This window comes from Oenanthe melanoleuca, chromosome 2, assembly GCF_029582105.1.
Source record: "Oenanthe melanoleuca isolate GR-GAL-2019-014 chromosome 2, OMel1.0, whole genome shotgun sequence".
Classification (NCBI taxonomy): domain Eukaryota; kingdom Metazoa; phylum Chordata; class Aves; order Passeriformes; family Muscicapidae; genus Oenanthe; species Oenanthe melanoleuca.
Genome location: NC_079335.1, coordinates 20,935,004 through 20,957,310, shown reverse-complemented (window position 1 = coordinate 20,957,310; position 22,307 = coordinate 20,935,004). Strand labels below are relative to the sequence as shown.

Below are 22,307 nucleotides of genomic sequence, written 5' to 3'. Positions count from 1 at the left end.
ACATTTAAGTGTTAACCCCGCAAAACTCCCAACCTCAGCATGCTCCTGTAGCAAATGAAACAGCCCGTGTGTTAGTGCTACCTCTTCCCACTTTAGTGCCCTTCGCCACTTCACTGGAGGCCCCCTTTAGGGACACTGACCTGAAGACCCCATCAGCCCTGAGTAAAGACAGAATTATTTCACACTAGACCAGATTCAGATCAAGTAGCAATTTATTAAAAACCCCAAATATTTCCCTCCTCCCCTCACTTCTATTATTTAGAAGACAGTCTACAGATGTATGTTGTGTTGCACTAAGTTATGGTTTGCATATTGCACTGAAAATGGTTTGTCCTGTATTTCCCCAGGGTTTGTGGAGTTGGTTCAGAACTCCCTTCACCCCTCCCCGCCAGTGTGATCCCATTGGTTGTGATTCAGTTTTCCCCCTTCCCTCGTCCCGGGTTTAGAATTCCCCTGCCATCTTCTCTCAGGCTCTCTCTTTTCCTTGGAAACTGGGAACAAACTGCTGGACAATATCCTGGGAAAGTGAGCCTCCTTTATCTTTTGACTTTGACCTCTTAAGTCCACGTCTGGAGCTACCCAGAGGGCCAGAGAGAGTAGGTGTAGGCTTATCTTCTCTACAATCCACTAAAACATACTATAAAGTGGGATTCTAAACTGTACAAAAGAAACCACCACAACACAAGTAAGTCAGTGTTTAAGGAATTTTTATTAAACCAAGAATTTTATAATCCAAATTACGTTTCTTTGCTCAGCTATCAATTCTCACTGTCAACTATAACAGTGGTGATAATCTGAGCTTTTCCACAGTAAAGAATTACAAAATTAAAGAAAGGAATGCTTTAAATTTTTGTACTGTGCTGAAAATTCTTTTCCCCTGGGTTTATAAAACATTAATTTGTATTTTTTATTTTACTATTTTTTTTTAAATTTTAAATCAATAAGTAATCTAGGACTAGCATTTGTTTTGCTAGCCCCGGCGTTGCTCTGTACGTAAGCTTCAAAGTTTCCTTTCCTTTTTTTATTTATTTTATATTTTGCAATGTTTTTCTCAATATTTAATAGTTTTTCCATGTTTAAGATTTTTTTTCCTTCGGTGAAGCGAAGTTCTAGATTGTAGTCCCGGATAGTTCTGCAAAGAAAAACAATGCTGTTATATTTTAAAACAAAAGCAACACCTTTTATGCTTTCTGACAGGTTTCCTAATACTGTATGCCATGCATCATTCAGGGCTTTCACTGTTTCAATGATACCAAAGGACAATGTTACTGTTATTGACTGCAGGTCACCTCTACTCTTGAGGCCAGCAGACTGAGGTTCATCAAATAACTACCCTAGCAGTATTTTCAATTTTCAGTTACTAAAACATAATGGAGAGACGGAGTAATGATCTCAAAGTATGGGCATCTTAGTTTAGGAGAGAAAACCTGTTCAGCATTTATCTCTGTTGTTAAAGTGCCACTAGCAAAAAAATAAAATTAAAAAAAAGAACAAAAAAAAACCCCAAAAAAACAAAAACAAAAACAAAAAAAAAAACCACAAATGTGTAAAAATCATGACTCAAATTCTGCCTCCAAAAGAAAAATTGCAGAAATTAAAATAACAAAAAAGGAAAATTTTATGCGTTCAAATGTTAAAGCAGGCACCTTCAAATGATAGCTACAAATGTGGAAAGCAAGTTCACAGGAAAACCTAACTAGACATAGAAAATAATAGATTCCTTTTTATCCTCAACTTCACATTTTTCTCTGTCAAAATTGTTAAGGTACTGCCATTTGCCTTTGTCATGCACAATTAAGATACCAACCCCACAGAAGGCAATGAAGAAAAATCACTATATTAACTGACATTAAGTTCACACAAATTTGAAGTCGAGACAATCTATAGTTCAGCTTTCCCTTACTGTACAATTTTAGTATTTGGTAAGTATATACAAATTATAGTGTAAATAAGCTCTTTAATTTCTAAGGAAAAAGGAGGATGGAGTATACCATTTTAAGCTTATTTCAATTCCACAAGTTGTCCTCAATAGTATGAATAGTAGCATTTGACAGAACTGCCTGTTTTTGCACACATGCCTAGAGCTAATTCCAGCTAAATGTGTTGTTAGAAACAATGACATGTCAGTAGCTTTTGCTAACCAAGTGAGCACAGAAGTTTGTTTACCATAGCTGCTACTTCCTCTGGCTGCACATGACACAGAGCCTGACACATGCTGCTTACAAGGCCATGGACCAAAGACTTGTTCCAGTCAACCTATGGAACTACAGTGGCCAAACTTACTTATTAAACACTTGGAACCCCAGTGGGATTATTAACTGCCTTTTGAGCAGCCTCTTTAGCTTGGTGGGCTTGTAGTACGGCTACAGCTTCATCAACCTGTTAAGTAGAAATGAAAAATTAATTAAGGGAAGCTTAGCAATTTCTGTATATTTAAGTTAATAATACAGTGGAAATTATACATATAAACAATGCCTACAATGTTGAAAGAAAAAAGGACAACATTCCAATTCCAGTTCATGCAGTGTAAGTCCTTGTCACCCTTTGAAAGAGGATACTCTTGCCCTGAGCCACCACTGCATTGCTGTCACTCCACTGTGCCAGCACAAACAACTGTTGGATCAGTGTAGACTTAACACCTACAGAAGCAGTGCAAGGCAAAGTCCACCTACCTTCGAACGAAGAGACTCAGGAGACTCGAGCATGTGGAGGAGTTCAGAGTTGTCAATCTCCAACAACATACCAGTGATCTTACCCGCCAGAGTAGGGTGCATGCTTTGAATAAGGGGGAATAGACGTTCACCTGGAGAGAAAAAAGGTCATCAGGGACAAATCCAGCCTAAATTTAAGGGATAAGGGAAACAAAGTTGTCCTACTGCTAAAACGCATAGAGAAAGGTATCATGTACATACCTAACATCTGCTTTTGTTCTTGTGGAGGAGCAGAAGCCAACATGGAAGCAGTCAAGGGTTCCTGACCTTGCACATGGACAGCAGGCTGCAATTAATTTAACAACATTTGAAAATTAAACCCTGGCATATAATTAGGTGCAGCTTCAAACAGACAGTATTTCGCAACTCAACATACATGATGCCTTACAGTGTCAGAAACATCAAAGAAATTAACAACTATGTCTGTTTAATCAACTACTACTGGTTAGAACTGAGTGATGATGCTGAAGATTATTAGAAACTGCCCCACTGAGGAGCAAAAACAAGAACTCAGGCTAAGGTATGAAGGAACTGAAAAGTACGAGGCAACATGGGATCACATCCTGTCTCAGGTGAACTTCAAATATACTCAAATCACTAGTTTTACTCTCCTGGCACGATGCTGAGTCTGAGTTGCCATCCCTTCACCCTCACCACCTTCCTCTGCGAAGAACATCAGTAAAGCACAGAGCAGATCCCCGGATCACACACCTGCTGCATAGCAACCTGCGGCTGCGTGTTGAGGTGCTGCTGGGGATTGCGAACCCCCGCAGCGTATTTGTACTGTGGGACTGTGCGCACGGCAGGAGTGGCTGCAGTAGCTGCTGCTGCAGGACGTGGACCCATCGTTTGTGTTGATGTATTAGCTGAAACAATGGTAACAGAATTCCATATGTGAATAATCATTATAATTATTTTGTCCAACAAGCCAACTTGAATCAAATACCTAATTTAGGTATTTATAGATTTATCTTAGTAGTACTGTCGACTGTCAGATCACTGGTCACATACAAAGGTTCAAACATTGAAATTTACTGGATGCTATTTTCCAGTCACTTCATTTATGAATTGCCCTTTTTACATGCTATTGAAAAAAGATCTGTGATAACAAATCCACTCTGAGTATTAATATAATTTCATTATAAACTGAAGGACATTTGATTTCCTGAGCACATTATGTCAGTCATTCTAAAAAAAAGATACTTTTAGGAAGTAGACAGCTGCCTGATACATTCTGGGAGAATTATGCCTTCAGAGAGGTTGAGGACTCTCCATTCCTGGAGATGTTCAAGACCAGTCTGGATAAGGCTCTGAGTACCTTGGTCTAGTGGAGAGTTGCCTGCCTCTGGCAGGGGGTTGAACTACATAAGCTTTAAGATTCCTTCCAACCCAAACCACTCAATGACCACAGTCAATTCTGGTTCATGCAGTGATGTGCAGATTTTGAATTCATGATACTGGCTCACAATAATAAAATACATATATGTGAATATAAAAAAAATAGTAAGAGATAAAATTGTATAATCTCAATACTTCTATATGCAACCTATTATTACAATTGCTGCAACTATGTTTAGAAAGCCGTCATACAGCATTACTGAAGTGCACAAAAGAGTAAGTGCTTCATCCTGAAGAGATGGGATCATAGCTGGAATCTTTGCTGGGACAGTATTCAAAGCAATTACTAGAAGTACTAGAAGGTGATGTTAGCTTATTCTTTAGGAATATCACAAGTGATATTTAACTTACAAATGTTTATTTTGCGAGATCACACTGAACCAGCAAAATTGGAACAGAAGTCTAATACTTAAAGTTTGCATAAATCCAACTCACCAACACGCTGCGTTGACATGACTCGTGGAACCTGGGAAGAAGCTGGTCTCATGGTACTGAAGGGTGGTCTGGGTGCTGCTGGGCGGATAGCACCAGGCATATTTTGGAATGCTACAGTTTAAAAAAAAAATATACTGTTACATGCTGAAACACTGAGTGGTGACAACACGACAAACAGAAGACTGGTACTGTAATGCCATGAAAATGTATTTGCAAGTGTGAAGGTAAATGCTACGGAGTTTACAGCAATCACTGGAAAGAGGTAAAGAAAGAAGTGACTTACGATGAGGTCTGGCACCCTGAGCAGTCCAGCGAGGACTAGGTCTAGCAAGTTGAGCGAGCTGATTAGTAGGATAGTACGCAGCACGGTTCTGAGTCTGCCAAACACAACAACCTCACTTAACTTTGTGAAGGGCATGCTGAACAGCCCAGCACCCTCCCACTGCGAGATTAAAATGCTGAAATCACAGACACACAATAACATTTACTGTTAAATCTAAGAAGATTTTATAGGCAGTACAAAATATTCAGTTACTCATCTCTACACATACCTGAGGAATAGCTGCCATGAAGTATCCTGAAGGAGGTGCTGGCTGGTAGGGGTTGATTACAGGATTAGGTACTGCTCTTACACTTGCCATCCTCTGCATGTACTGGTTGGTGAGATGAGCTTGGCGCTCCTCTTTACGTTGGGCTAGAGCTACATATAATGGTTTAGTAGCCACAATTCTACCATTCATTTCTGTGACTGCTTTGGTGGCTTCTTCTGGTGACGAAAAGCATACAAATCCAAATCCTTTGCTGCGGCCACCTTCCATCATCACCTGAAAATACAAAATTTAGTTTTAAAACTAAATGTTCTGTGTCATACCTATTCAACTTCTGTGAGTTTCTTGTTTCAGCTTATTAGAAGTGAGACCACAGGTTTTACTGAGTGCTTTATAAAAATTAATATTGTGTACTTAATAGCTAACTACTACCTGAATAGAGATGAAAATCTCATTGAAATAACAATGCGCACAATATTGCACTGGAAAGATGTAACTTTTCCCACACTAGTCTCACCACTTAATTTATTTCAAGGAAGGATGATCATATGGTGTTTAACCTGACATGTACAATAATCCAGAAAGCTGATGCCCACATTTACAGTGGGTCTCATCTTCACTGAATGAAATTAACTTTTCTTTGGTGACAGATCACTATTCTCTCAGAGAATACATGAGTACAATCTATGAACTTTACCTTTGCACTAGTGATTGTACCAAATGGGGAGAACTCTTTTCGGAGACGCTCATCATCGATCCCATCATCAAGATTTTTCACATAAAGGTTTACACCCTAAGAAAACAGGCAAGTTATTTTTAAAAGCAAGTGTTCTGTGTAAATCTCAAAATATCACATAATAGTTAGCCCTCTTGATTTAAAACTGAACCTGGTATCTGGTGATCCTGTCCTGCTTCATTTGTTCAAACTTGCGCTTCAGCTCCGTCTGTCTTTCCACCTTTTTCTGAGCCCGGCCAACATAGATTTGTTTTCCATTGAGCTCTTTTCCATTCATCTCATCTACAGCCTTCATCAACAAACAACAAGTTAGCAGTGCTTTGTACTCCAGCATTTTTCAGACACATAAAAAAAGCAATTCAAATATAAAAAGCAACACAAGGATTGTAGAAAAAGAGCTAATCCATCTTAAAATACCACTAATTGAAACAAAATACCCCAAGACCTTCCCACTTATGGTAACATGAAAACTGCTTTCCAAGTGTGCTTCTGTTTTCAACAAGTCACAAGGGATGCAAACCACTTTTTTTAATGTGAAGCTGGAGGAAAAAACCCAAATTGCAAGAACTATTTCTCCAGCCTTATCTTGCCAATGGCAGAGAAAAGCAAATAAAGCAAATAAAGTTGAAAACTTTAATTCACCTAGTTCTGTCTTTTAAAGTAACACCTGAAACTGTAGTATCTATCAGATCTTTCTATACTAAATGTTAAGCTGCATGTACAGCTTTTTTTTGGTTAATTTTCAGTCTTTCATTAAGGAAATATTTAGAAGGATGAAAATGTGAACTTTTCTCCTTCATACTGTTTTGAGTTACAACTCTTCAGAGGTAAGAACTCTGGCACATATTTACTTATTAAATTTAAAGCCAGAAGTCACTGTTTATTGTATACGCTTATGATCAAAGCCATTGGGCATTTTTACAGAGATATTGAAATTTTATGTTATTTAAAACACCCAACATGCGATTCTGACTACAGTAAGAGAAACTATTCATCAATGTATGCAAGACTGAAAAATGTAGATGTTAAGACACACAGCATTTGTTCTAATCTATCACTTTTACAGTTGCAATACTGACAAATCACCAAAATGCCTTTTGAAAAGCAAACTTTGTTCTGTACATGATTTGTTCTATACTGCATTTTTTCCTGATGCTGTGTCCCTACTGTCACAGTAAACTGACGTATCAAAGCAACCAGTTGACAAAGAATTAAGTTATACAGCACACTGGCATGTTATAGACATATACAAGAATAAAAAGGACCCGTCTTCCAAAGTTATCCCTCAGAGTAAAAGCAACATCATAGAGCTCTATGACTATTTTCTCACAGCTATGCCAAACATGCTTTATAAAACTAATAGCCCTCCTGCTGACTTTGCAGAGCTACAGTTTGAAAACACAATTCTTTCTGCCTTGCACAAACATTTTGTGCAACCAAACTGGATCCAATGATTCAGAGATGTAGTAATTTACTATGCTGTATATTGCTCAGCATGCAAGAGTCCAAATATCATTGAGATCTTTAAGCCCAACTACAACAGGTTTTTAAATTATTAAAGATTCCCCATTTCTACATTAGTTCCAGCTTACCAGAGTATCTTGACTTAATAGGTTTCTCACACCACCTGACACTTGCTCACAGGAAAGCATTCTAAATGACAGAAACTGTGCTAAATGATTTAGGGAGAGAGCACCTTTTTTTGCAGTGTCCTTGACCAATTAAAAAACTCAATCACTAAATGAAACATTATTTGGGTCTTAGTTACAGGATTCCTAAAATTAAGTCCAAAAGCATACTTTTTGGGCATCTTCATGTCTTTCAAAACTAACGAAGCCAAAGCCTTTGGATTTTCCACTCTCATCAGTCATAACTTTCACACTTAGAGCAGGACCTAAAAAGAGAATGAAATACTTATGCTTCGTTTAGTGTATACTTCTCACCTTTTGAACATTCTCTTAGAAGATAATATTTAGTTTATTTCACTTGTATTACAAAAGACTCCTGCAAACCAATAATAGTATCAAGTAAATGTCATTCATTAATATGAAATTACTAATTTCTCCCAATAAACTTCAACCATTATGGCTGAAGTCTGCCATGCTGAGTTTCTTTTCTACTGTATTTTTCAACCAAAATTTCACCTCAAATTCAAAGAAAACTCCACCACAAAGTGAATTAAATTTGTTTTATCATTAAAAATCATGACACTTAAAAATATTAGTTCTTCCATCCTTTGGAGCAGGTACTGAAAAAGCCAGAGGGAGGCCTAGCAATTAGGTATACGCTTCACTATTTACCATGGTGAAAGGCCATCCTAGTTCAACAATTTCATAACCTCTGAAAAACTGCAGTTCAGAGATTCAATTGGAAGTAGCTAATTTAGCTGTAGCAGCTAAATTCGCTACTGTTTCAACCACAGATACTTGAAGAGCAGAAAGGAATTTCCTGTACATGCCGTTTAAGGCTGCTACAGGGTATCTCTTCTACGAGGCTTTCCATTACTTTACTTAATATCCACTGGAGAACAGCCGAAGCACATAGGAAAGAAATTTTAAAACAAGGTGACGTTAAAATAAATAAAACGTGAAGAACCTGTAATGGCATTAAGGGATTTGCCATGCCCTATTTTGATGGTAACACATCATATACATAACTACATCATGGTCATATGTCCACCAAAATTTTGCCCTGGGCATAACTGAGGATCAAGGCAGAATCTCATAGCTTGGTGCTGGAATAGTTTCTCAGTTTTTTATTAGGTCAACCAGCATAATGCAACTGAATAAAAGAGGTAAGTCCACAGGTCAGTGAAAGAAAGAGTAAACTCATTTGTCACACATCCTGTAGGTGATGATTTTATAAAATTAATCTGTACTAAATCAGAGAACACTTCTATTTGCAACTTTCAAAAAGCTGCAGAACCATAAGCACACTATTTTTCAGACTGCTGAAAACAGTTCTGATGGCAGAACTAAATATGATATTCTGCCTATTTTAAGTTCAGATATTACTGCACTTTTGAATCTGAAATTAAGTACCAACTTTTCAGTAACCTTTATTATATTTTTACATCAACAGCAGACAGCTGTGATTCCTTGTATTTCAAGGCACTGTACAGATAAGATACATGTAGTAAACTGAAGTTCACTTGTGTTTATATAAACATTAAGACATTACCAAACTTGCCAAAGAGTTCCTTAAGTCTCTCATCATCCATGTCTTCTCCAAAATTTTTGATGTAAACATTGGTGAATTCTTTTGCTCTGGCTCCAAGCTCTGCCTCACGTTCCTTGCGGGATTTAAACCTTCCAACAAATCTAGTTGCAGGAAGAACAGAGTAATACAGATTAAACCAAGTGTCTCAAGATTTAAAAATTTACTTTAATCCTCTGGTACTGTATTTTATTCTTAATCATTCACTTACAGGTATGAAATTCTTTAGATAAAATATTTATTATAAAAATCAGAAAAACAGTTCCACTGTCCTTTGCTGCATCAGCATGTTTATCCCAGTTACAAGGCATGAAAATGCTTTCAAGCCATTGGTGAGATTGTTCACTTATAAAAAAACAGCCTTTGACAAGAGGAGCTCAACAATGGAAAAGAGTACTAAGCAAAGAGGCGGAACAGAAATTCTAGCTAACAGCATAATCCCTCTGCCATACTAAAAACATGGCAGCCTTAAAGCAGTTATTTGCTCTCTGATTCAGTTTTTGAGCAATGGGTATTTAACTAACTGCCCACCCTTCCTAACACAACTTTCCAGTACCTAAGACTTTGCATTTAGGTGAAGTGAAATAAATAGTTCAACTTGCTTGAGTCAAATACCATTGCAAAGTGGCTGGGAACACCAATGATTAGTTCATATTGGCAGAAAAAGGGCAGAACCTGAACACAACATTCTGCAGCTGAAGGACATGCCCTAGCACAGACTGTACATGGCTGACACTAATTTCTGACTGTTGCAGACTCCTACTTTCAAATTTTATCGTAGGCTCTAACTTCGTAGTCACAAATTTGGCAAATGTGATACAGCAGCATCCAGTACCTCAGTAATTTTTAAGCTTTCGACAATTTCACCTAATTTATAGCAATCAGGTATAGTAAGAGTGGAAGTGCAATGTGTTCAGCAGATTTTGATAGTGACTCAAGTGTTTTAATTGATTTCTAAAAGACTAGCCTGAACAGAAATTCGAAGCAAAATTAACTTTCATGATATGTTTTACTCCTGTGCTCTTATGACTGCATGCTGACAATTTACTAATTTAAGGTTGTATAACAATAGCCACTGAATAAAAACATCCACAATGTCAGTCAAGAACAGAACAAGCAGGAAAACAAACATTTCAAAATATGTGTTTTCCCTGTACATGTCTTGACCTATTCATCTCTACATATAAAAATAATCCATTATGGTAACCTGATGCTGATTTCTGTTATCCTTTTCCAAACCCTCCTAAGTCTTTAGAAAGCTGTTCTTTTGCAATTATACCAAACACCATAATGATCTCTTAGGCATAGCTGTAAGGTACACTCACTCCCCCAGCCTAAATATTATTAAACAAGTTGCCAAATAACATTTTTTCCTACAATGTAGAACAGTGATAATGTTTAAAACATTATGCTTCTCTAAGTTTTATTTTCTACTCCCTAGATAGGCCTATGTATGTATTCATACAAAATATTAGTCTAATCTAACCACTCTTTAGTGCCAAGTAACTGTAACTAAGTATCAGCTGACTCCAAAATATGGATAACACACGTATCTCACAACTCTTATAAAGGAAGTATTTTTCAGAGTATTTAATGGATTGTATTTTATCTCAGACCTGTAAGATCAGAAAACCAGAGAAGATCCCAAATCCTCATTACAGTATTGGCTTGCAAGACAATTAATGTAATTACTTTTTCCTCTGGAGTCCATTATTAGTCCATTTTTGAACTTAGATTGCCTCTAGAATAGGCAGGTGATATAATTCTTAAAATCCCTAGCACTAAAACTCTATATATTCTTAAAATTAAAAATTTTTAGAACATCCTTCCTGTCCTAGGTAAGCTTTTAAATCTTTGTTGGCCATGAAATGAATTTCTGTTTGCTGATCCCCAAGTACTTATTTATGTACTTACACTTTGCGGTCATTAAGCAGCATACCATTCATTTTTTCAATAGCTCTTTCTGCAGCTTCTTGTGTCTCAAAATGTACAAATCCATAACCCTTGGATCCATTTTCATCACACACCACCTATTAATGAAAAACCTTGTTGTAACACCCACGGAATGTTTCTAGCATAAACTGGGGAGTTTGTGTGCCATCATTTTATTTTCCACTAACCTTACAAGACAGGATGTTCCCAAAAGCAGAAAATGTGTCATACAAAGCTTTGTTATCAATTGATTTGTCCAAGTTTTTGATGAAGATGTTTCCTACACCGCTTTTGCGTAGAGATGGATCGCGCTGAGACCACATGATGCGCACTGGTTTGCCTTTAATGACATCAAAGTTCATGGTGTCCAAAGCTCGTTCAGCTGGAAAAACATCATGGAATTAACAGAAAATGCTAGTTATCTTAATAAGCACACAAATAGCAGCTGAAGTACAATTCTTAATAATATTTTTATTATTTCAAGTCCAGCACCATCACCAAGCTGCAAACCCAAGCCTCCAGTGTTTGCAAGGAAGAACTGGCAAAAAACTCATCTGCAAAAGCTGCACTTTGGAAGGAGCACAAGTCAGTTGAGCAAGCTGTAGAAATCTCATTAGCCCATAGGACTAGATCTATGAAAAGATGGTATGGTGATAGGAGAAAATGCAGCAAGTGGCAGCTGCTACGAAGCTGTAACATTTGAAAAAATCAGCTGGCTTCTCCCATATCACATAGATGCATATTGTGCCAATGAAAATCCTTTTAGGGGTACTGCTTGTGCCTATATAAGGTCTTTTGCAAATATTAACATAAGAACACCTAAAACACCAATACCCCCAAACCGACAAAATTTCTTTGCTAGGTGGACGTTCAAGCCTCATTCCACAGCTATTCCACACAACTTTCTCAGTGACTGAAAAGATCTGTGATGGAATTCAGGGCAAGAGACAGTTCAAAGAGATTCAAAACTAGCACTTACTTAGTTTAGGGAACCTGAAATGATACATATTTTAAAAGCTCTCAATGAAATACATATGAGCTCAAAGAAGGAGCAAGCATTAAAACAGCAAACCAGGGTAATGTAAGCCAGGTTTTGTAACTCCAATGGAGTAGTTTTTCCAGTAGAACTCCATAACTAGATTTTCAAATTCTGCGTGTAAAAGCTCTTGTGTATTGAGATGGGGAAGTATCAAGACTTGCTCCACTTTCACATGTCCCTTCAAAGCCACAAGACATGTCTGCAATGTTGTAACTCAACTTGTGTATTTAAGCACAAATGAGCAATAGTTCTCAAGTACAGCAGGTCCTTTTCATGCCTGTTCCTGCAAGTCCGGAAGAACAGCAAAGAAGTCCCAATAAATAGCTGAAGTAACACCCATGGGTACTAACTCACCTCACTGTGATTTGCAAATATCTGAACAGTATGATGTTAACAAGACTGAAATCAGCTTAGTGATCATTTAACATCAGCAACAGCGTCAGTTAAAATTCTTTGGGAGGAACAAGGGCCAACACTTATTTAGTTTTTGTACTTTAAGTGCTGCTTTTGTCTTGAGCTATATTGTTGCATGTCATGGCCAAAAACAATTTGCAGTGAGCCTGGCATTCAGTTGATATACCATGTTTTATATCCCTTCTTGTGACATTTTCAAATTAGAAATAAATTTGAAGATTATATTCTCTGAAAGACATCTGTAGGCATTAAAGAAATGGACATCTAACATTTTCATGGGGAAAAAGATAATTGATACTATTACCATATTCACGTGACAGTAGCAACTCAGCAACTTATTTAAACTGAAGCCACAAAAATTACATGTCAGTTTTCTAAATAAGTCAATAAAGCTTTCAAAAACTTTAATATATATTAAGCAGGAGAGAAAAGGCAACCTAGATAGTGCTAATGAGAAATTAAAATAATTGGAAGTCTCCATGCACAAAAGTGGGGGGGGGGGGGGGGTGGGGAATGGAAAAAAAAAAAGAGGGAAAGGAAAAAAGAAAAAAAAAAACCTGTGGATATCAGGCTGGCCACAGTAGAAAGTTGTAAGCCTTCACTACTGCCCTGGAAGTCATTAGAATTATTACTGCCAGCACCAATAGATGTGCCAGAAACAAACAGTTCATTATTTCCAGAAGTAGTAACAGGGCTTCCTTTACTAGAAAAGAGGCTTTTCTAATTCATGCTAATTGCTTCTAGAATAATCCTGACACTCATCAGAAATGTGTGTTCCTAGACACATTTCCCAGCCATCTGACTCAAAGTGGGTCCATGGATCCTCTGCAAACATTACCACTCTTAACAAAGTGAGCCTGTGTCTTAGACCAGCACAATTTCTCCACAAGGACAGCATGGAAACTCTCAACAGCTCTCCTCATCTCTCCTTTGGAGCACAAGTACAAGAAATTTAAGTTTTTCTGTCTAATCAACACCACACTGTCATTCCACGGTATATTTTTAAAACATTACTAGACTATCTACAACCAGGTACAAGCTACTCTCACTACAATTCCTAACGAGTGAAAACTGGCTCACTTTCATTACGTTTCAGGCATAAAAGGCTGTGCCGGTTGCAGGAGGCAGCTCCATTCAGCAGCGGAACTTGTTACCAGTGGACACACCTACCCGGGCCGTACTTCTGCTGATTCTGCTGGAGCTCTCACTGAATGACTCACCAGCTCCCATTTTAGTCGTGAGCAACTGGACAGTCCGCTTTAACAATTTCAAAATCACTCAGAATATACACTTAATGCCAACCTGTGCTAAAGGTAAACAGCAATAGCTATGAAATAAAAAACCTCTAGAAACATAACCATTCTAAAAATCCCAAGAATTCTGATGCAGTTTCAGATTACTCAAGAATATTTCTAGTTTAGTGATTAAACAAGATTGCCTGAGTTTTACTCCAGACTATGACTCAAATCTAGAAAAGTCACAACTCTGAAATGTGTGCATACCTCACACGTGTGTCATCAGGCCTAATTGGTTTTTAGAAGAGCTTTGAGATCCCTCGTTTACAGACAGCTGGTGATGTCAAGCACACCTTCAAAGCTACTTTTTAAAATCCAAGGTAGTTGTTACTAGCTGTTTAATAAGCATAGCTTGAGACGTAGCTAAAAATTTGGCTAAACCAATAAAAGGTATCTAGTTTGGAATCAAAATTAAACCAGGATGATTGTAAGAATAACAATTCCTCCTCAAAACTCATATTTCAAGGTTTCTGTAAATTAATATAATGACCTATAAAAATCCCCCAGCAAATGCTTTCTACGTATTTGCCAAGTATACAAAATGCTGGAGTTCTTGAAAAAATATAATCATGCAATACCACTGAAGTGTATTTTAAACAACTGCTTCCACGTATGTGCCAAATGCAGGTTTGATAAAGATGAGAAACACTTTTAGGTGAACTGGACTAGTTATAGACTAAAATATGTGTGTCTCCCAAAGCCTGAAAAACACTTAACATTTGGAGTAACAGCACTTTTCTAAGAGACCTATTCAAAAACTGAAAGTACTGCTCAGGTGAAAAAGCTCTCTTTGTTCCCACATTTGACAAATTACAAACCAAGTCACAAAATGCACTGGTTGCTCAACTAATGACAAAGATAAAGTCGGTTCTTATGGAACTCTGTCAGTACTAAGGAGAAAAAGCATTTGAATCACCTTCACCTTATGCCCTGACATTATTTTATCACCGTACTGACCTGTGCTAACCCCTTATTTTTCTGAGAAACTGTACTAGACATTTTTATTTAATGAAAGCAAAGTATGTTAAAACAAGCATTCAAACAGTCTCATCCTAAAGAATGGCTGAATAAATCAAAAGCTCTCTGAACTGAGAGAGCTGATAACAGGTGGAGTATCTGCCTATTAAGATGAGGCAGTAACTTTTGTACTGCTTACATACAGATACCATCGGTACACCAAAGTCTGATCTGATAATGGCTGTATGCTAAAGCTAATTCTGAAAGCCAGTTAAATCCAATTGCTTGAAAAGTTTGTCATTTAAGTATCTCACTTTCATATGCTTGAAAACAAAACCATTATAATAGAAAGCTGTTTACTTAACTGTACTTGAAATCACGTATCTTCTAGTCGGCCAATTACTTTTTTATTTTAATTGGACTCGGCAAAACTTAGAACAAGTCACATTCGGTTCTTATAGCGAAATACTCTCCAAATGGACTGCACTGTGCTTCCTAACATGACCAGAACTACAGATAAAGTTTCTTTACAGATATAACTTTAGAGAAGCGGCAACGCTTCGCGAAAAAACAAGTTTCATAAAAACGTGAGTTGGAAGAAACAATGTCAGAGAATGTACTGCGAAGAAACACTGATGAAAGCACAGCTCGGGTTCCAGCTACAAGAGAAAGAGGCACAAGGAGGCCCGAGTAGTTCCGTGCCCTCCCTGCACGTGACAGATCTGCCATGGTGTTTTAACAAACGCTCCGGCCTGGACGCCTGTGAAACTACCCGGCCACGCCGGTGCGTCCTACTTCCTTCTCCCGGCCTCCCAACCACGCACTCACACACACCCAGCTCCTGCGCGGTTATTAAAAGCTGCTAATGACTGCGATGCTTTCCTCCAGCCACCTTTCATCTCGGACGGACGTGAAGAGCCGCCCGCACGCTCACCCACGATCCCCTCCCCGGGAGCGGGGGCAGCCCCGCCGGGCCCCCGGGGCTCCCCGGGCACTCCCCCGCCCACCGCCGGGGCCCCGGGCCGCTCTCGATCCGCAGAAGCGCCTCCCCCCCGCTGCTCTGGCCGCCACGAGGCGCGGGCGGCCCGGGCCGCGTGTGAGCGGCGGCCCCGCCGCCAACTTCCCCCCGCGCCCCGCCGGGTCCGCCCCGTCCCGGGCGGCAAAATGGATGCGGGGCGGCGGCGGGCAGGGGACAAACATGGCTCCGCCGGCGCCCGCGGCCCGGCACTCACCGTCGGCGGGCTGCTGGAAGTTGACATAGGCGTATCCGAGCGAGCGGCGGGTGATCATGTCCCTGCAGACGCGGATGGAGAGGATGGGCCCGGCGGGGCTGAACTTCTCGTAGAGCATGGCCTCGGTCACGTCGGGGTGCAGGTCCCCCACGTAGAGCGAGGCCATGGGGTAGCTGGGGGCGCTGGGGTTCATCCTGCCGCCGTCTCCCGGCGCGGGGGGGGCGCTGACGAGGCGGAGGCCGCGGCGGTCGGTGCGAGCGGAGCCGGCGGATGCGGCGCGGGGCCGCTCGGACTCAACGGCTGCGGCGGGTGCGGCGGATGGGCGGGCGGGGGTCGAGTCGCTCCGTGCGGGCCGGGTGGAGCTGGCGGCGGCGGGTGCTGCGCTCGGTGGGGTCGGGCTCGCTGTGTGTCTCCTCTCGGCTGCGCCGGGTCCGGGGACTTCGCTTCACCGGGTTATTTTATATCAAACCGGCCGTTTGCAGAAAGGTTGTCGGGAAGGTTGGATGAGGAAAGAGGATGATTTTTTTTTAAAGGTTTTTTAAGATTTTTGGATTTTTTTTGGCTTTTTTAGGTATTTTTTTAGTAATAAATGGTGCTGCGGGGCCGGGCCGGCGTGTCCGGATGGTCCGGAGCACACGCACTGCGCACACAGCTCCGACGGCGGCCGGGGGACAAGGGGGCGGCCGCCGCCCCGGCCGCGCTCTATATATACCCGCCCCGCCCCCCCGCCCCCGCCGCGCCGCGCGCCACGCACCGCGCCGCGCGCACCGCGCACGCGCACCTGCCGGCGGGGGTGGGGACACGCGCGGCAGCCGGCGCGGGGAAGCGGCTCCGGCGCGTGCGCGAGGGCGGGGCGGGGCGGAGGGGCGGCCGCGCGGGGACTGCGCCTGCGCCCGCCCGGCGTCACGGGGGGCGGCGCGAGTGTGGGGGCGGCTCGGCGGCAGGGCGCACGCGCGGGAGGGAGAGCACATGTGCGCGGTTGGGGCCGGGCGGGCGGGTGGCAGGGCGCGTGCGCGCCGGGCGGACCAACGGCCGGGGCGTGGCGGGGCGGGGCGGGGCGTTAGCGGCTCGCTCGCTCGCGCCGCGCGCCCCACCCCGCCGCCGGCCGCGCCCCGCGGGGAGCGCGCGCTCGGGGGCGGAAGGGGGCGGGGCTCGCGCGGCCGCTGGGCGCGTGCGCGGGGACGGAGCAGGGGGGAGGGGCGGAGGAAAGTTTGGTGCTGCTGCGGCTCCCGGAGGGATAGTGTCACTAGGCCGGGAATAAACCGGGATTGGCATTTGGGCTCTGCTCTGGTCGTCCCTTAAGTTAGGCGTGTTTTGTGCCAAAGACGGTCGAAGGGCGTTGGGAGCTGGCGGGGCAGCTTCCTGCAGCTCTGTGGGTGCGTGAGGTGAGGTGACCACCGTCACCCCGGGCGGTTTGGGAGGTGGTGCGAGGCCGCATTCCAAACGTGCCTTCGGAAAATTGCCAACTGGGTGCCGTGCCTTGAGCCATATACAGGATTTCTCAGGGAGAATCACAGGCAGAATCACAGAACGACCTGTGAGGAAAGGCCTGGGAGATCATCGAGTCCAACCTTTGGCTGGAAACCACCATGACAATCACACCTGGCACAAAGTACTTCCTTAAACACCAAAGCACTCCTGTGGAGCTTGGAAAACCTTGTTTTGTTTTTAGCTGGCTTCTCTAGTCCCAAAAACCCCATTAATCTTTTTGTGAGAAAGAAAAATTTTTTCATATCAATTAGCATTCAATGGGGCTTTTTATTATCAGCTAATTAAATGTGTTTCACATTCTCACAAAATAATACAATCAATAAAATGTGCTTCATTCCTGCTAAACAAAAGTGCAAGCACTTGCACTTGTACTAAACATTAAACATTAGTGCAAGTGTTAAGCAGTAAACCAGATTATGGGTTTGCAGAAGTCTTGGAGGTAACTGCTCTTTTCTATTTAATGTAGATTTTCTTACTGTTTTCTCACTGTTCTTTGTACAGTTTCAAAATTAAAAAAAAAAAGAATGGTTTGCAGTTTCGCATCTTGGTTTGTTTTCTTGTTTTCTATTTTGTATGATGTTTTATTTTTCTTTGACTAGCATTTGTCATTACGGGTTTAGTAGAGCTGTAGGGGGGAGTACTTGTGGAATTTTGCTGTGAAGTGTGAAGGTTCCACTTGACTCGGCAGCTGCTGCGGTTTCACTGCCTCTTGTTGCAGGTGACCAAACCCACGGCAGAGCTGGCATCTCCCCATGTGCAAAGGGTGACGTCTTTGTTCAGCCCCCACCCTGCCCTGGCATTAGCTGAGGTACGGACTGCAATCTGAATCAGGTGACAAATGAGTACATCCTGAGGTGGCAGCGGTGGCTTCTGTCAGCTGAGTGCAGCAGATCCAGCATCAGCAGTGTCTTATAGTGAGGTTTGATGTTTTAGACAGTGATTTTTAGAGACATATAAAATTTCTCTCGTTTAAATACTGGTTTATAATGCCCTCCCTAGGATGTACTATGTACTGTTTCTGGTCTCTCCTTTCCTTACATGGTTCTGTTCTTCACCCTGTCTCCTTTCCTCAAGCTGTCCTTTTTCATACTTGATTATTCTTTCACACTTTTCTGTCATTGGCTCTTGGTCATAGTAGTACATGGGGTTTTTTTGCTTTTATGTGTTCCTACTCTTGTGAGTAAAATTGTTCTGTTTTTACCCTTGGCACTCCTGGACAGTTGCAAGATAGAACCCAGAGCATAGTAAGGCATTTCTCTTTAACCCAATTTAAGGAATAAAATTTGCAAGTTTTGTTCAGCACAGAGAAGGATTTTTTGGAGATCTTGTCTCTTCACACAGTATGATTTCGGAGTTTTCTAACACTAAATGCAATTAAGGCAGTAAAAATACACTCTCAGCCTTATATGGATATCCAAAAGAGTTCAAATCATTGTTTAAAAGAACTGTAGCTTTCTGAGTAAACTTGTCTAGTGTTTGTTCTTTCAGCAAAATATTGTTCTTGTGTCTTGTCCTCACAGATTGCACTCCATTGGCTTTGACCTGAAACAAGGATGTAACTTAGCAAAAGTTTTACTGACTATTCCCTCCCACTGCCCTCCTCAAGGCAGCAAATGGCACTTTAGATAAAAGCCTTGTCACAGCAGGAGGTAGGTATAGCCCCTCTGATGGTGACCAAAACAAGTATCTTGTCCTCCTCCGGTAACAAACTGACTTTTCAAGATGTGGCCTTTTTAAGGCAACAGGAAAGAATGCTTTCAATGCTTGAGGCACAGGATTTGCATTAAACTTCAGATTCTGGTGCTGCAAAATTCTCTTTGTGATTTAGGATTAAACCTTGCAAAGGACCTGGACATTTGTATGCTTGCTTCTGCTGATTTCCCACCAGAGCTGCAGTCCAGAGCCCCGAGTGAGATTTGAGGTCTGGGAGGGCAGGAGAGCCCTTGTCCAGTATCACCTGACAGTCTCATCTGGGTCTCTCCAAGATCCATTTCAGCTCTGCTGCTCTCAAGTTCTGCACAGTGTCTGATAAAAGTTGCTGTGGGGAGCCTGTGTCGTCAGCTGGGCTTATTGCCCAGAGCTGGTGGGTGTCCTGTCCTTGCAGGTGTTATGTGTGGGTGGCTGGCCCTGGAAGTTGGCCTTCTTAGCAGAAACTACTTGTTCAAAACCCCAGGTTTGAGATTTATCTAGAATATATAACTCAGTGTTTCCTTATCAGCTTCAGGGAATTGCAGTCACACAGGAATTGAATGAGGGGCAATAATTCTTTAATTATAAATATTTTAATTATTTTTGCAATCCAGATAAGTTACCTCGATGTGTTGCCTCCTTTCAGCTCAATGTTCATAGAACTAACAAATAGGAAAAAAGTAAAGTGTACACATAGTTTTTCACTGACAGCAATTGAGAAATATTTCAGAATTCTCAGATACATTATTTCTAAGCATAAGCTCTATCAGAGTTAAATAAAGATCCTTTGTAACTTAAAGCTCTAAGCAGATACAAGATTTTTCTTTTGTTCCAGTGATATTATGATTTGTGAATGCAATTGGTTTTTATTCTAGGCTATCATGGAAATAGGGAAGTTATTGAAATTCATTCAGACTTCAATAAATTTTCTTTCTTGCCTAGAAATTATGACTTTTTGATACATGATAAATTGCACTAAACTGTTGGATTTTATGCAAACCCAGCTTTATAGTTGGCCGCAGGAAGCATTTTTAAACAGTATGTGTAAAGTGCCAGTACTGAAAATTTTCTTTTAATTAACACAGCCTGATAGTACAAAAGATTTTATTGTTTACCCAGCTTTATAGTTAGCCACAGGAAGCATTTTAAATAGTATCTGTAAGGTGCTAATATTCAAGATTTTTTTTTAATTAACACAGCTGATAGTCAAGGTCTTATTGTTTAAATACACACACTGTTTGAGTTCAGGAACTGCTTGATCATTTTCACATCTCAGCGTTCTCCTTTTCAGCTGCAGGGCACTGCCCATGTGCTGAAATGGCACTGTGAAGGCTAAAACCTTGATGGTGTGTGTTAAAGAGATAAGGAAGAACACGTACCTTTTGAAAGGGAGTGCCAGTTTCTTTAAACTAAGTGTTTGACTGATAGCACTGTTTGCTTTTGGTAGCCTACTTAGTCCAGATAGACTTTTCAGTGCTAAATAATCTTTTGAGCTCAGCCAAACCCAAGTTCTGAGTAATTTGTTTAATAAAAAATGTGTGAAAAAAGATATGTCAAGACCTCAGAGCTCTGTATTTTGAGTCTTCTTGAATGTGGGCAGAAGTAATTTTGCTCTCTTGTTTTTGGGACTATTCATATGTACAAAGAACTGTACATCTGTTTACTGAACTTGTGAAGGAGAAATCATTTTGGCAACAGGACAGGGAAAAGAAGTGTCATTCTCAAGCAGTCATGACATGGGAAAGATAATAGTTAATTACTTTGTAATGTGCCTGAAGCAAACAAAGCAACAGGTTTGTGCAGTGGGATTGTTTTCCCCAGTGCCAAGTGCAGCTGGGGAAGTAGGAATGTACTGAACCAAGTTTGGTCAGGAATATTGCCTTGAGTATACTTTGTCTCCCCCTCCTCACTAAGAACCGGTTAATTGTTGAGCCTTGGGAGGTACTGTCAGGGTTGGAAAGATGGATGGGCAGAGGAAGAGGTACTAGAGCTGGGGCTGGGCAAGGAGCTGTTCTGGGAAGGCTCTGGAGGAGAACAACAGTGAGATGCAGGAGCAGGGCAGGTGCAGTCACTGACTGCATTGAGGACAGGCTCTGCTGCTCTGGGTCTTCTGACAGTTCTCTCTCACCCCTTCTTCCTTCCCAAGAGTGAGCTTCATGCTGCTCCATCCCTGTCCGTAATACAGCCACCTCCTCTCAGCCACACCATCTGCGCCATTTCACTCTGCCTGATACAATCCACCCCCCACTAAGAAACCACCAAATCAAGGTATTGTGAAAAACAGATTGGTGTTTCCCTCTGCCCTTTATTGGCTACAATCAGAGTTAGTTAACTCTGAGGCTTGCTCCCTTCACCAGTAGCTGCACTATTTCTTCCAGAAGAGCTGAAGTACTCTACTCAAAAACATTTGAGTATCTTGCTGCTGTTCCTGAGTGTCCTCGAAGTGCCACACAGTGACTGCTAAATGTTGTGTACTTGAGGGAACAAAATTATTGCCATATTTCTATGCAAGCATTAGATTGTAGACTGTTTAAGATGCAGAATTTTGGAGAGGAGGGAGGAATGGTGTAGGGAAGAGATAGGAAGAAAGCATGGTAAGTATCTGACTCAATTCTCTCCCCAAGTGAGAGCATGGTATCATCCCAATTGAGACTTTTCAAGCTTTTTCATATGAGTTATTTGAGGATGGCAGTTCAGTCTTCTCCTTAACTTGGGAATTATTTTTCTATTGTCTGACCCAAGTTTCCATTTTTGCAGTTCCTTCTTGTTCTATCCCCAGCGGAAGTGAAGAATAGTTTTTTTTCTTTTCTTTGGTTATTTTTTCTTATTTCTTTTCTTTTTTAAGTACTTTTTTCTAACAGATCCATGCTGCTCTTCCAGGGTATGCACTAGAAAGTCCTCTGGTCTGTAGTGCTGGCTCAGAGAGTGGGTTACTGGAGTGACTTCTGGCATGAACAGATAATCTGCTTCAGATGGGCATTGCTGAATTAGCATGCGTGCTAGTTAGTGATAGTCATAGTGATTCCTGTGCTAGCATGTGCCAATCTGTGATTCCCTATCCCAAAATAAGCTGCTGTTGCTGTGCTATGTGCACACCTTGTGCACAATGAAGTGCCAGACCTTTTGTGTTTGGAGGATTTTCTGTGGATATTCCCTTTACAAAAGGCTGATGGTAGAACCATAAAAGTGTGTTGCTTGAGAGAAAACATGGACT

The 22,307-nt window shown here is 41.3% G+C and overlaps 1 protein-coding gene and 1 long non-coding RNA gene across 3 annotated transcripts; one reads left to right on the top strand and one right to left on the bottom strand.

Annotated features, from left to right (window-relative positions):
• Positions 1-690: 690 nt before the first annotated feature.
• PABPC1 (poly(A) binding protein cytoplasmic 1) lies at positions 691-16,114 on the bottom strand. The gene is made up of 15 exons (XM_056482773.1): positions 15,914-16,114; positions 11,165-11,358; positions 10,959-11,074; positions 9,009-9,148; positions 7,628-7,722; positions 5,980-6,117; positions 5,790-5,885; positions 5,096-5,368; positions 4,828-4,921; positions 4,545-4,655; positions 3,423-3,577; positions 2,913-2,997; positions 2,673-2,803; positions 2,284-2,379; positions 691-1,132 (listed from the first exon to the last, which is right to left on the bottom strand). The coding sequence occupies exons 1-14, from the start codon at positions 16,104-16,106 to the stop codon at positions 2,287-2,289; spliced, it is 1,914 nt and encodes a 637-aa protein (XP_056338748.1). The 5' UTR covers positions 16,107-16,114; the 3' UTR covers positions 691-1,132; positions 2,284-2,286.
• Positions 16,115-17,099: 985 nt separating this feature from the next.
• Positions 17,100-20,635, top strand: LOC130248762 (uncharacterized). Of its 2 annotated transcripts, XR_008839697.1 has the most exons (4): positions 17,100-18,212; positions 18,925-19,053; positions 19,233-19,487; positions 20,385-20,635. It is a non-coding gene; the product is annotated as an uncharacterized LOC130248762 (long non-coding RNA). The 2 variants fall into 2 exon arrangements; XR_008839696.1 differs by having other exon boundaries at positions 19,233-20,635.
• Positions 20,636-22,307: the final 1,672 nt, after the last annotated feature.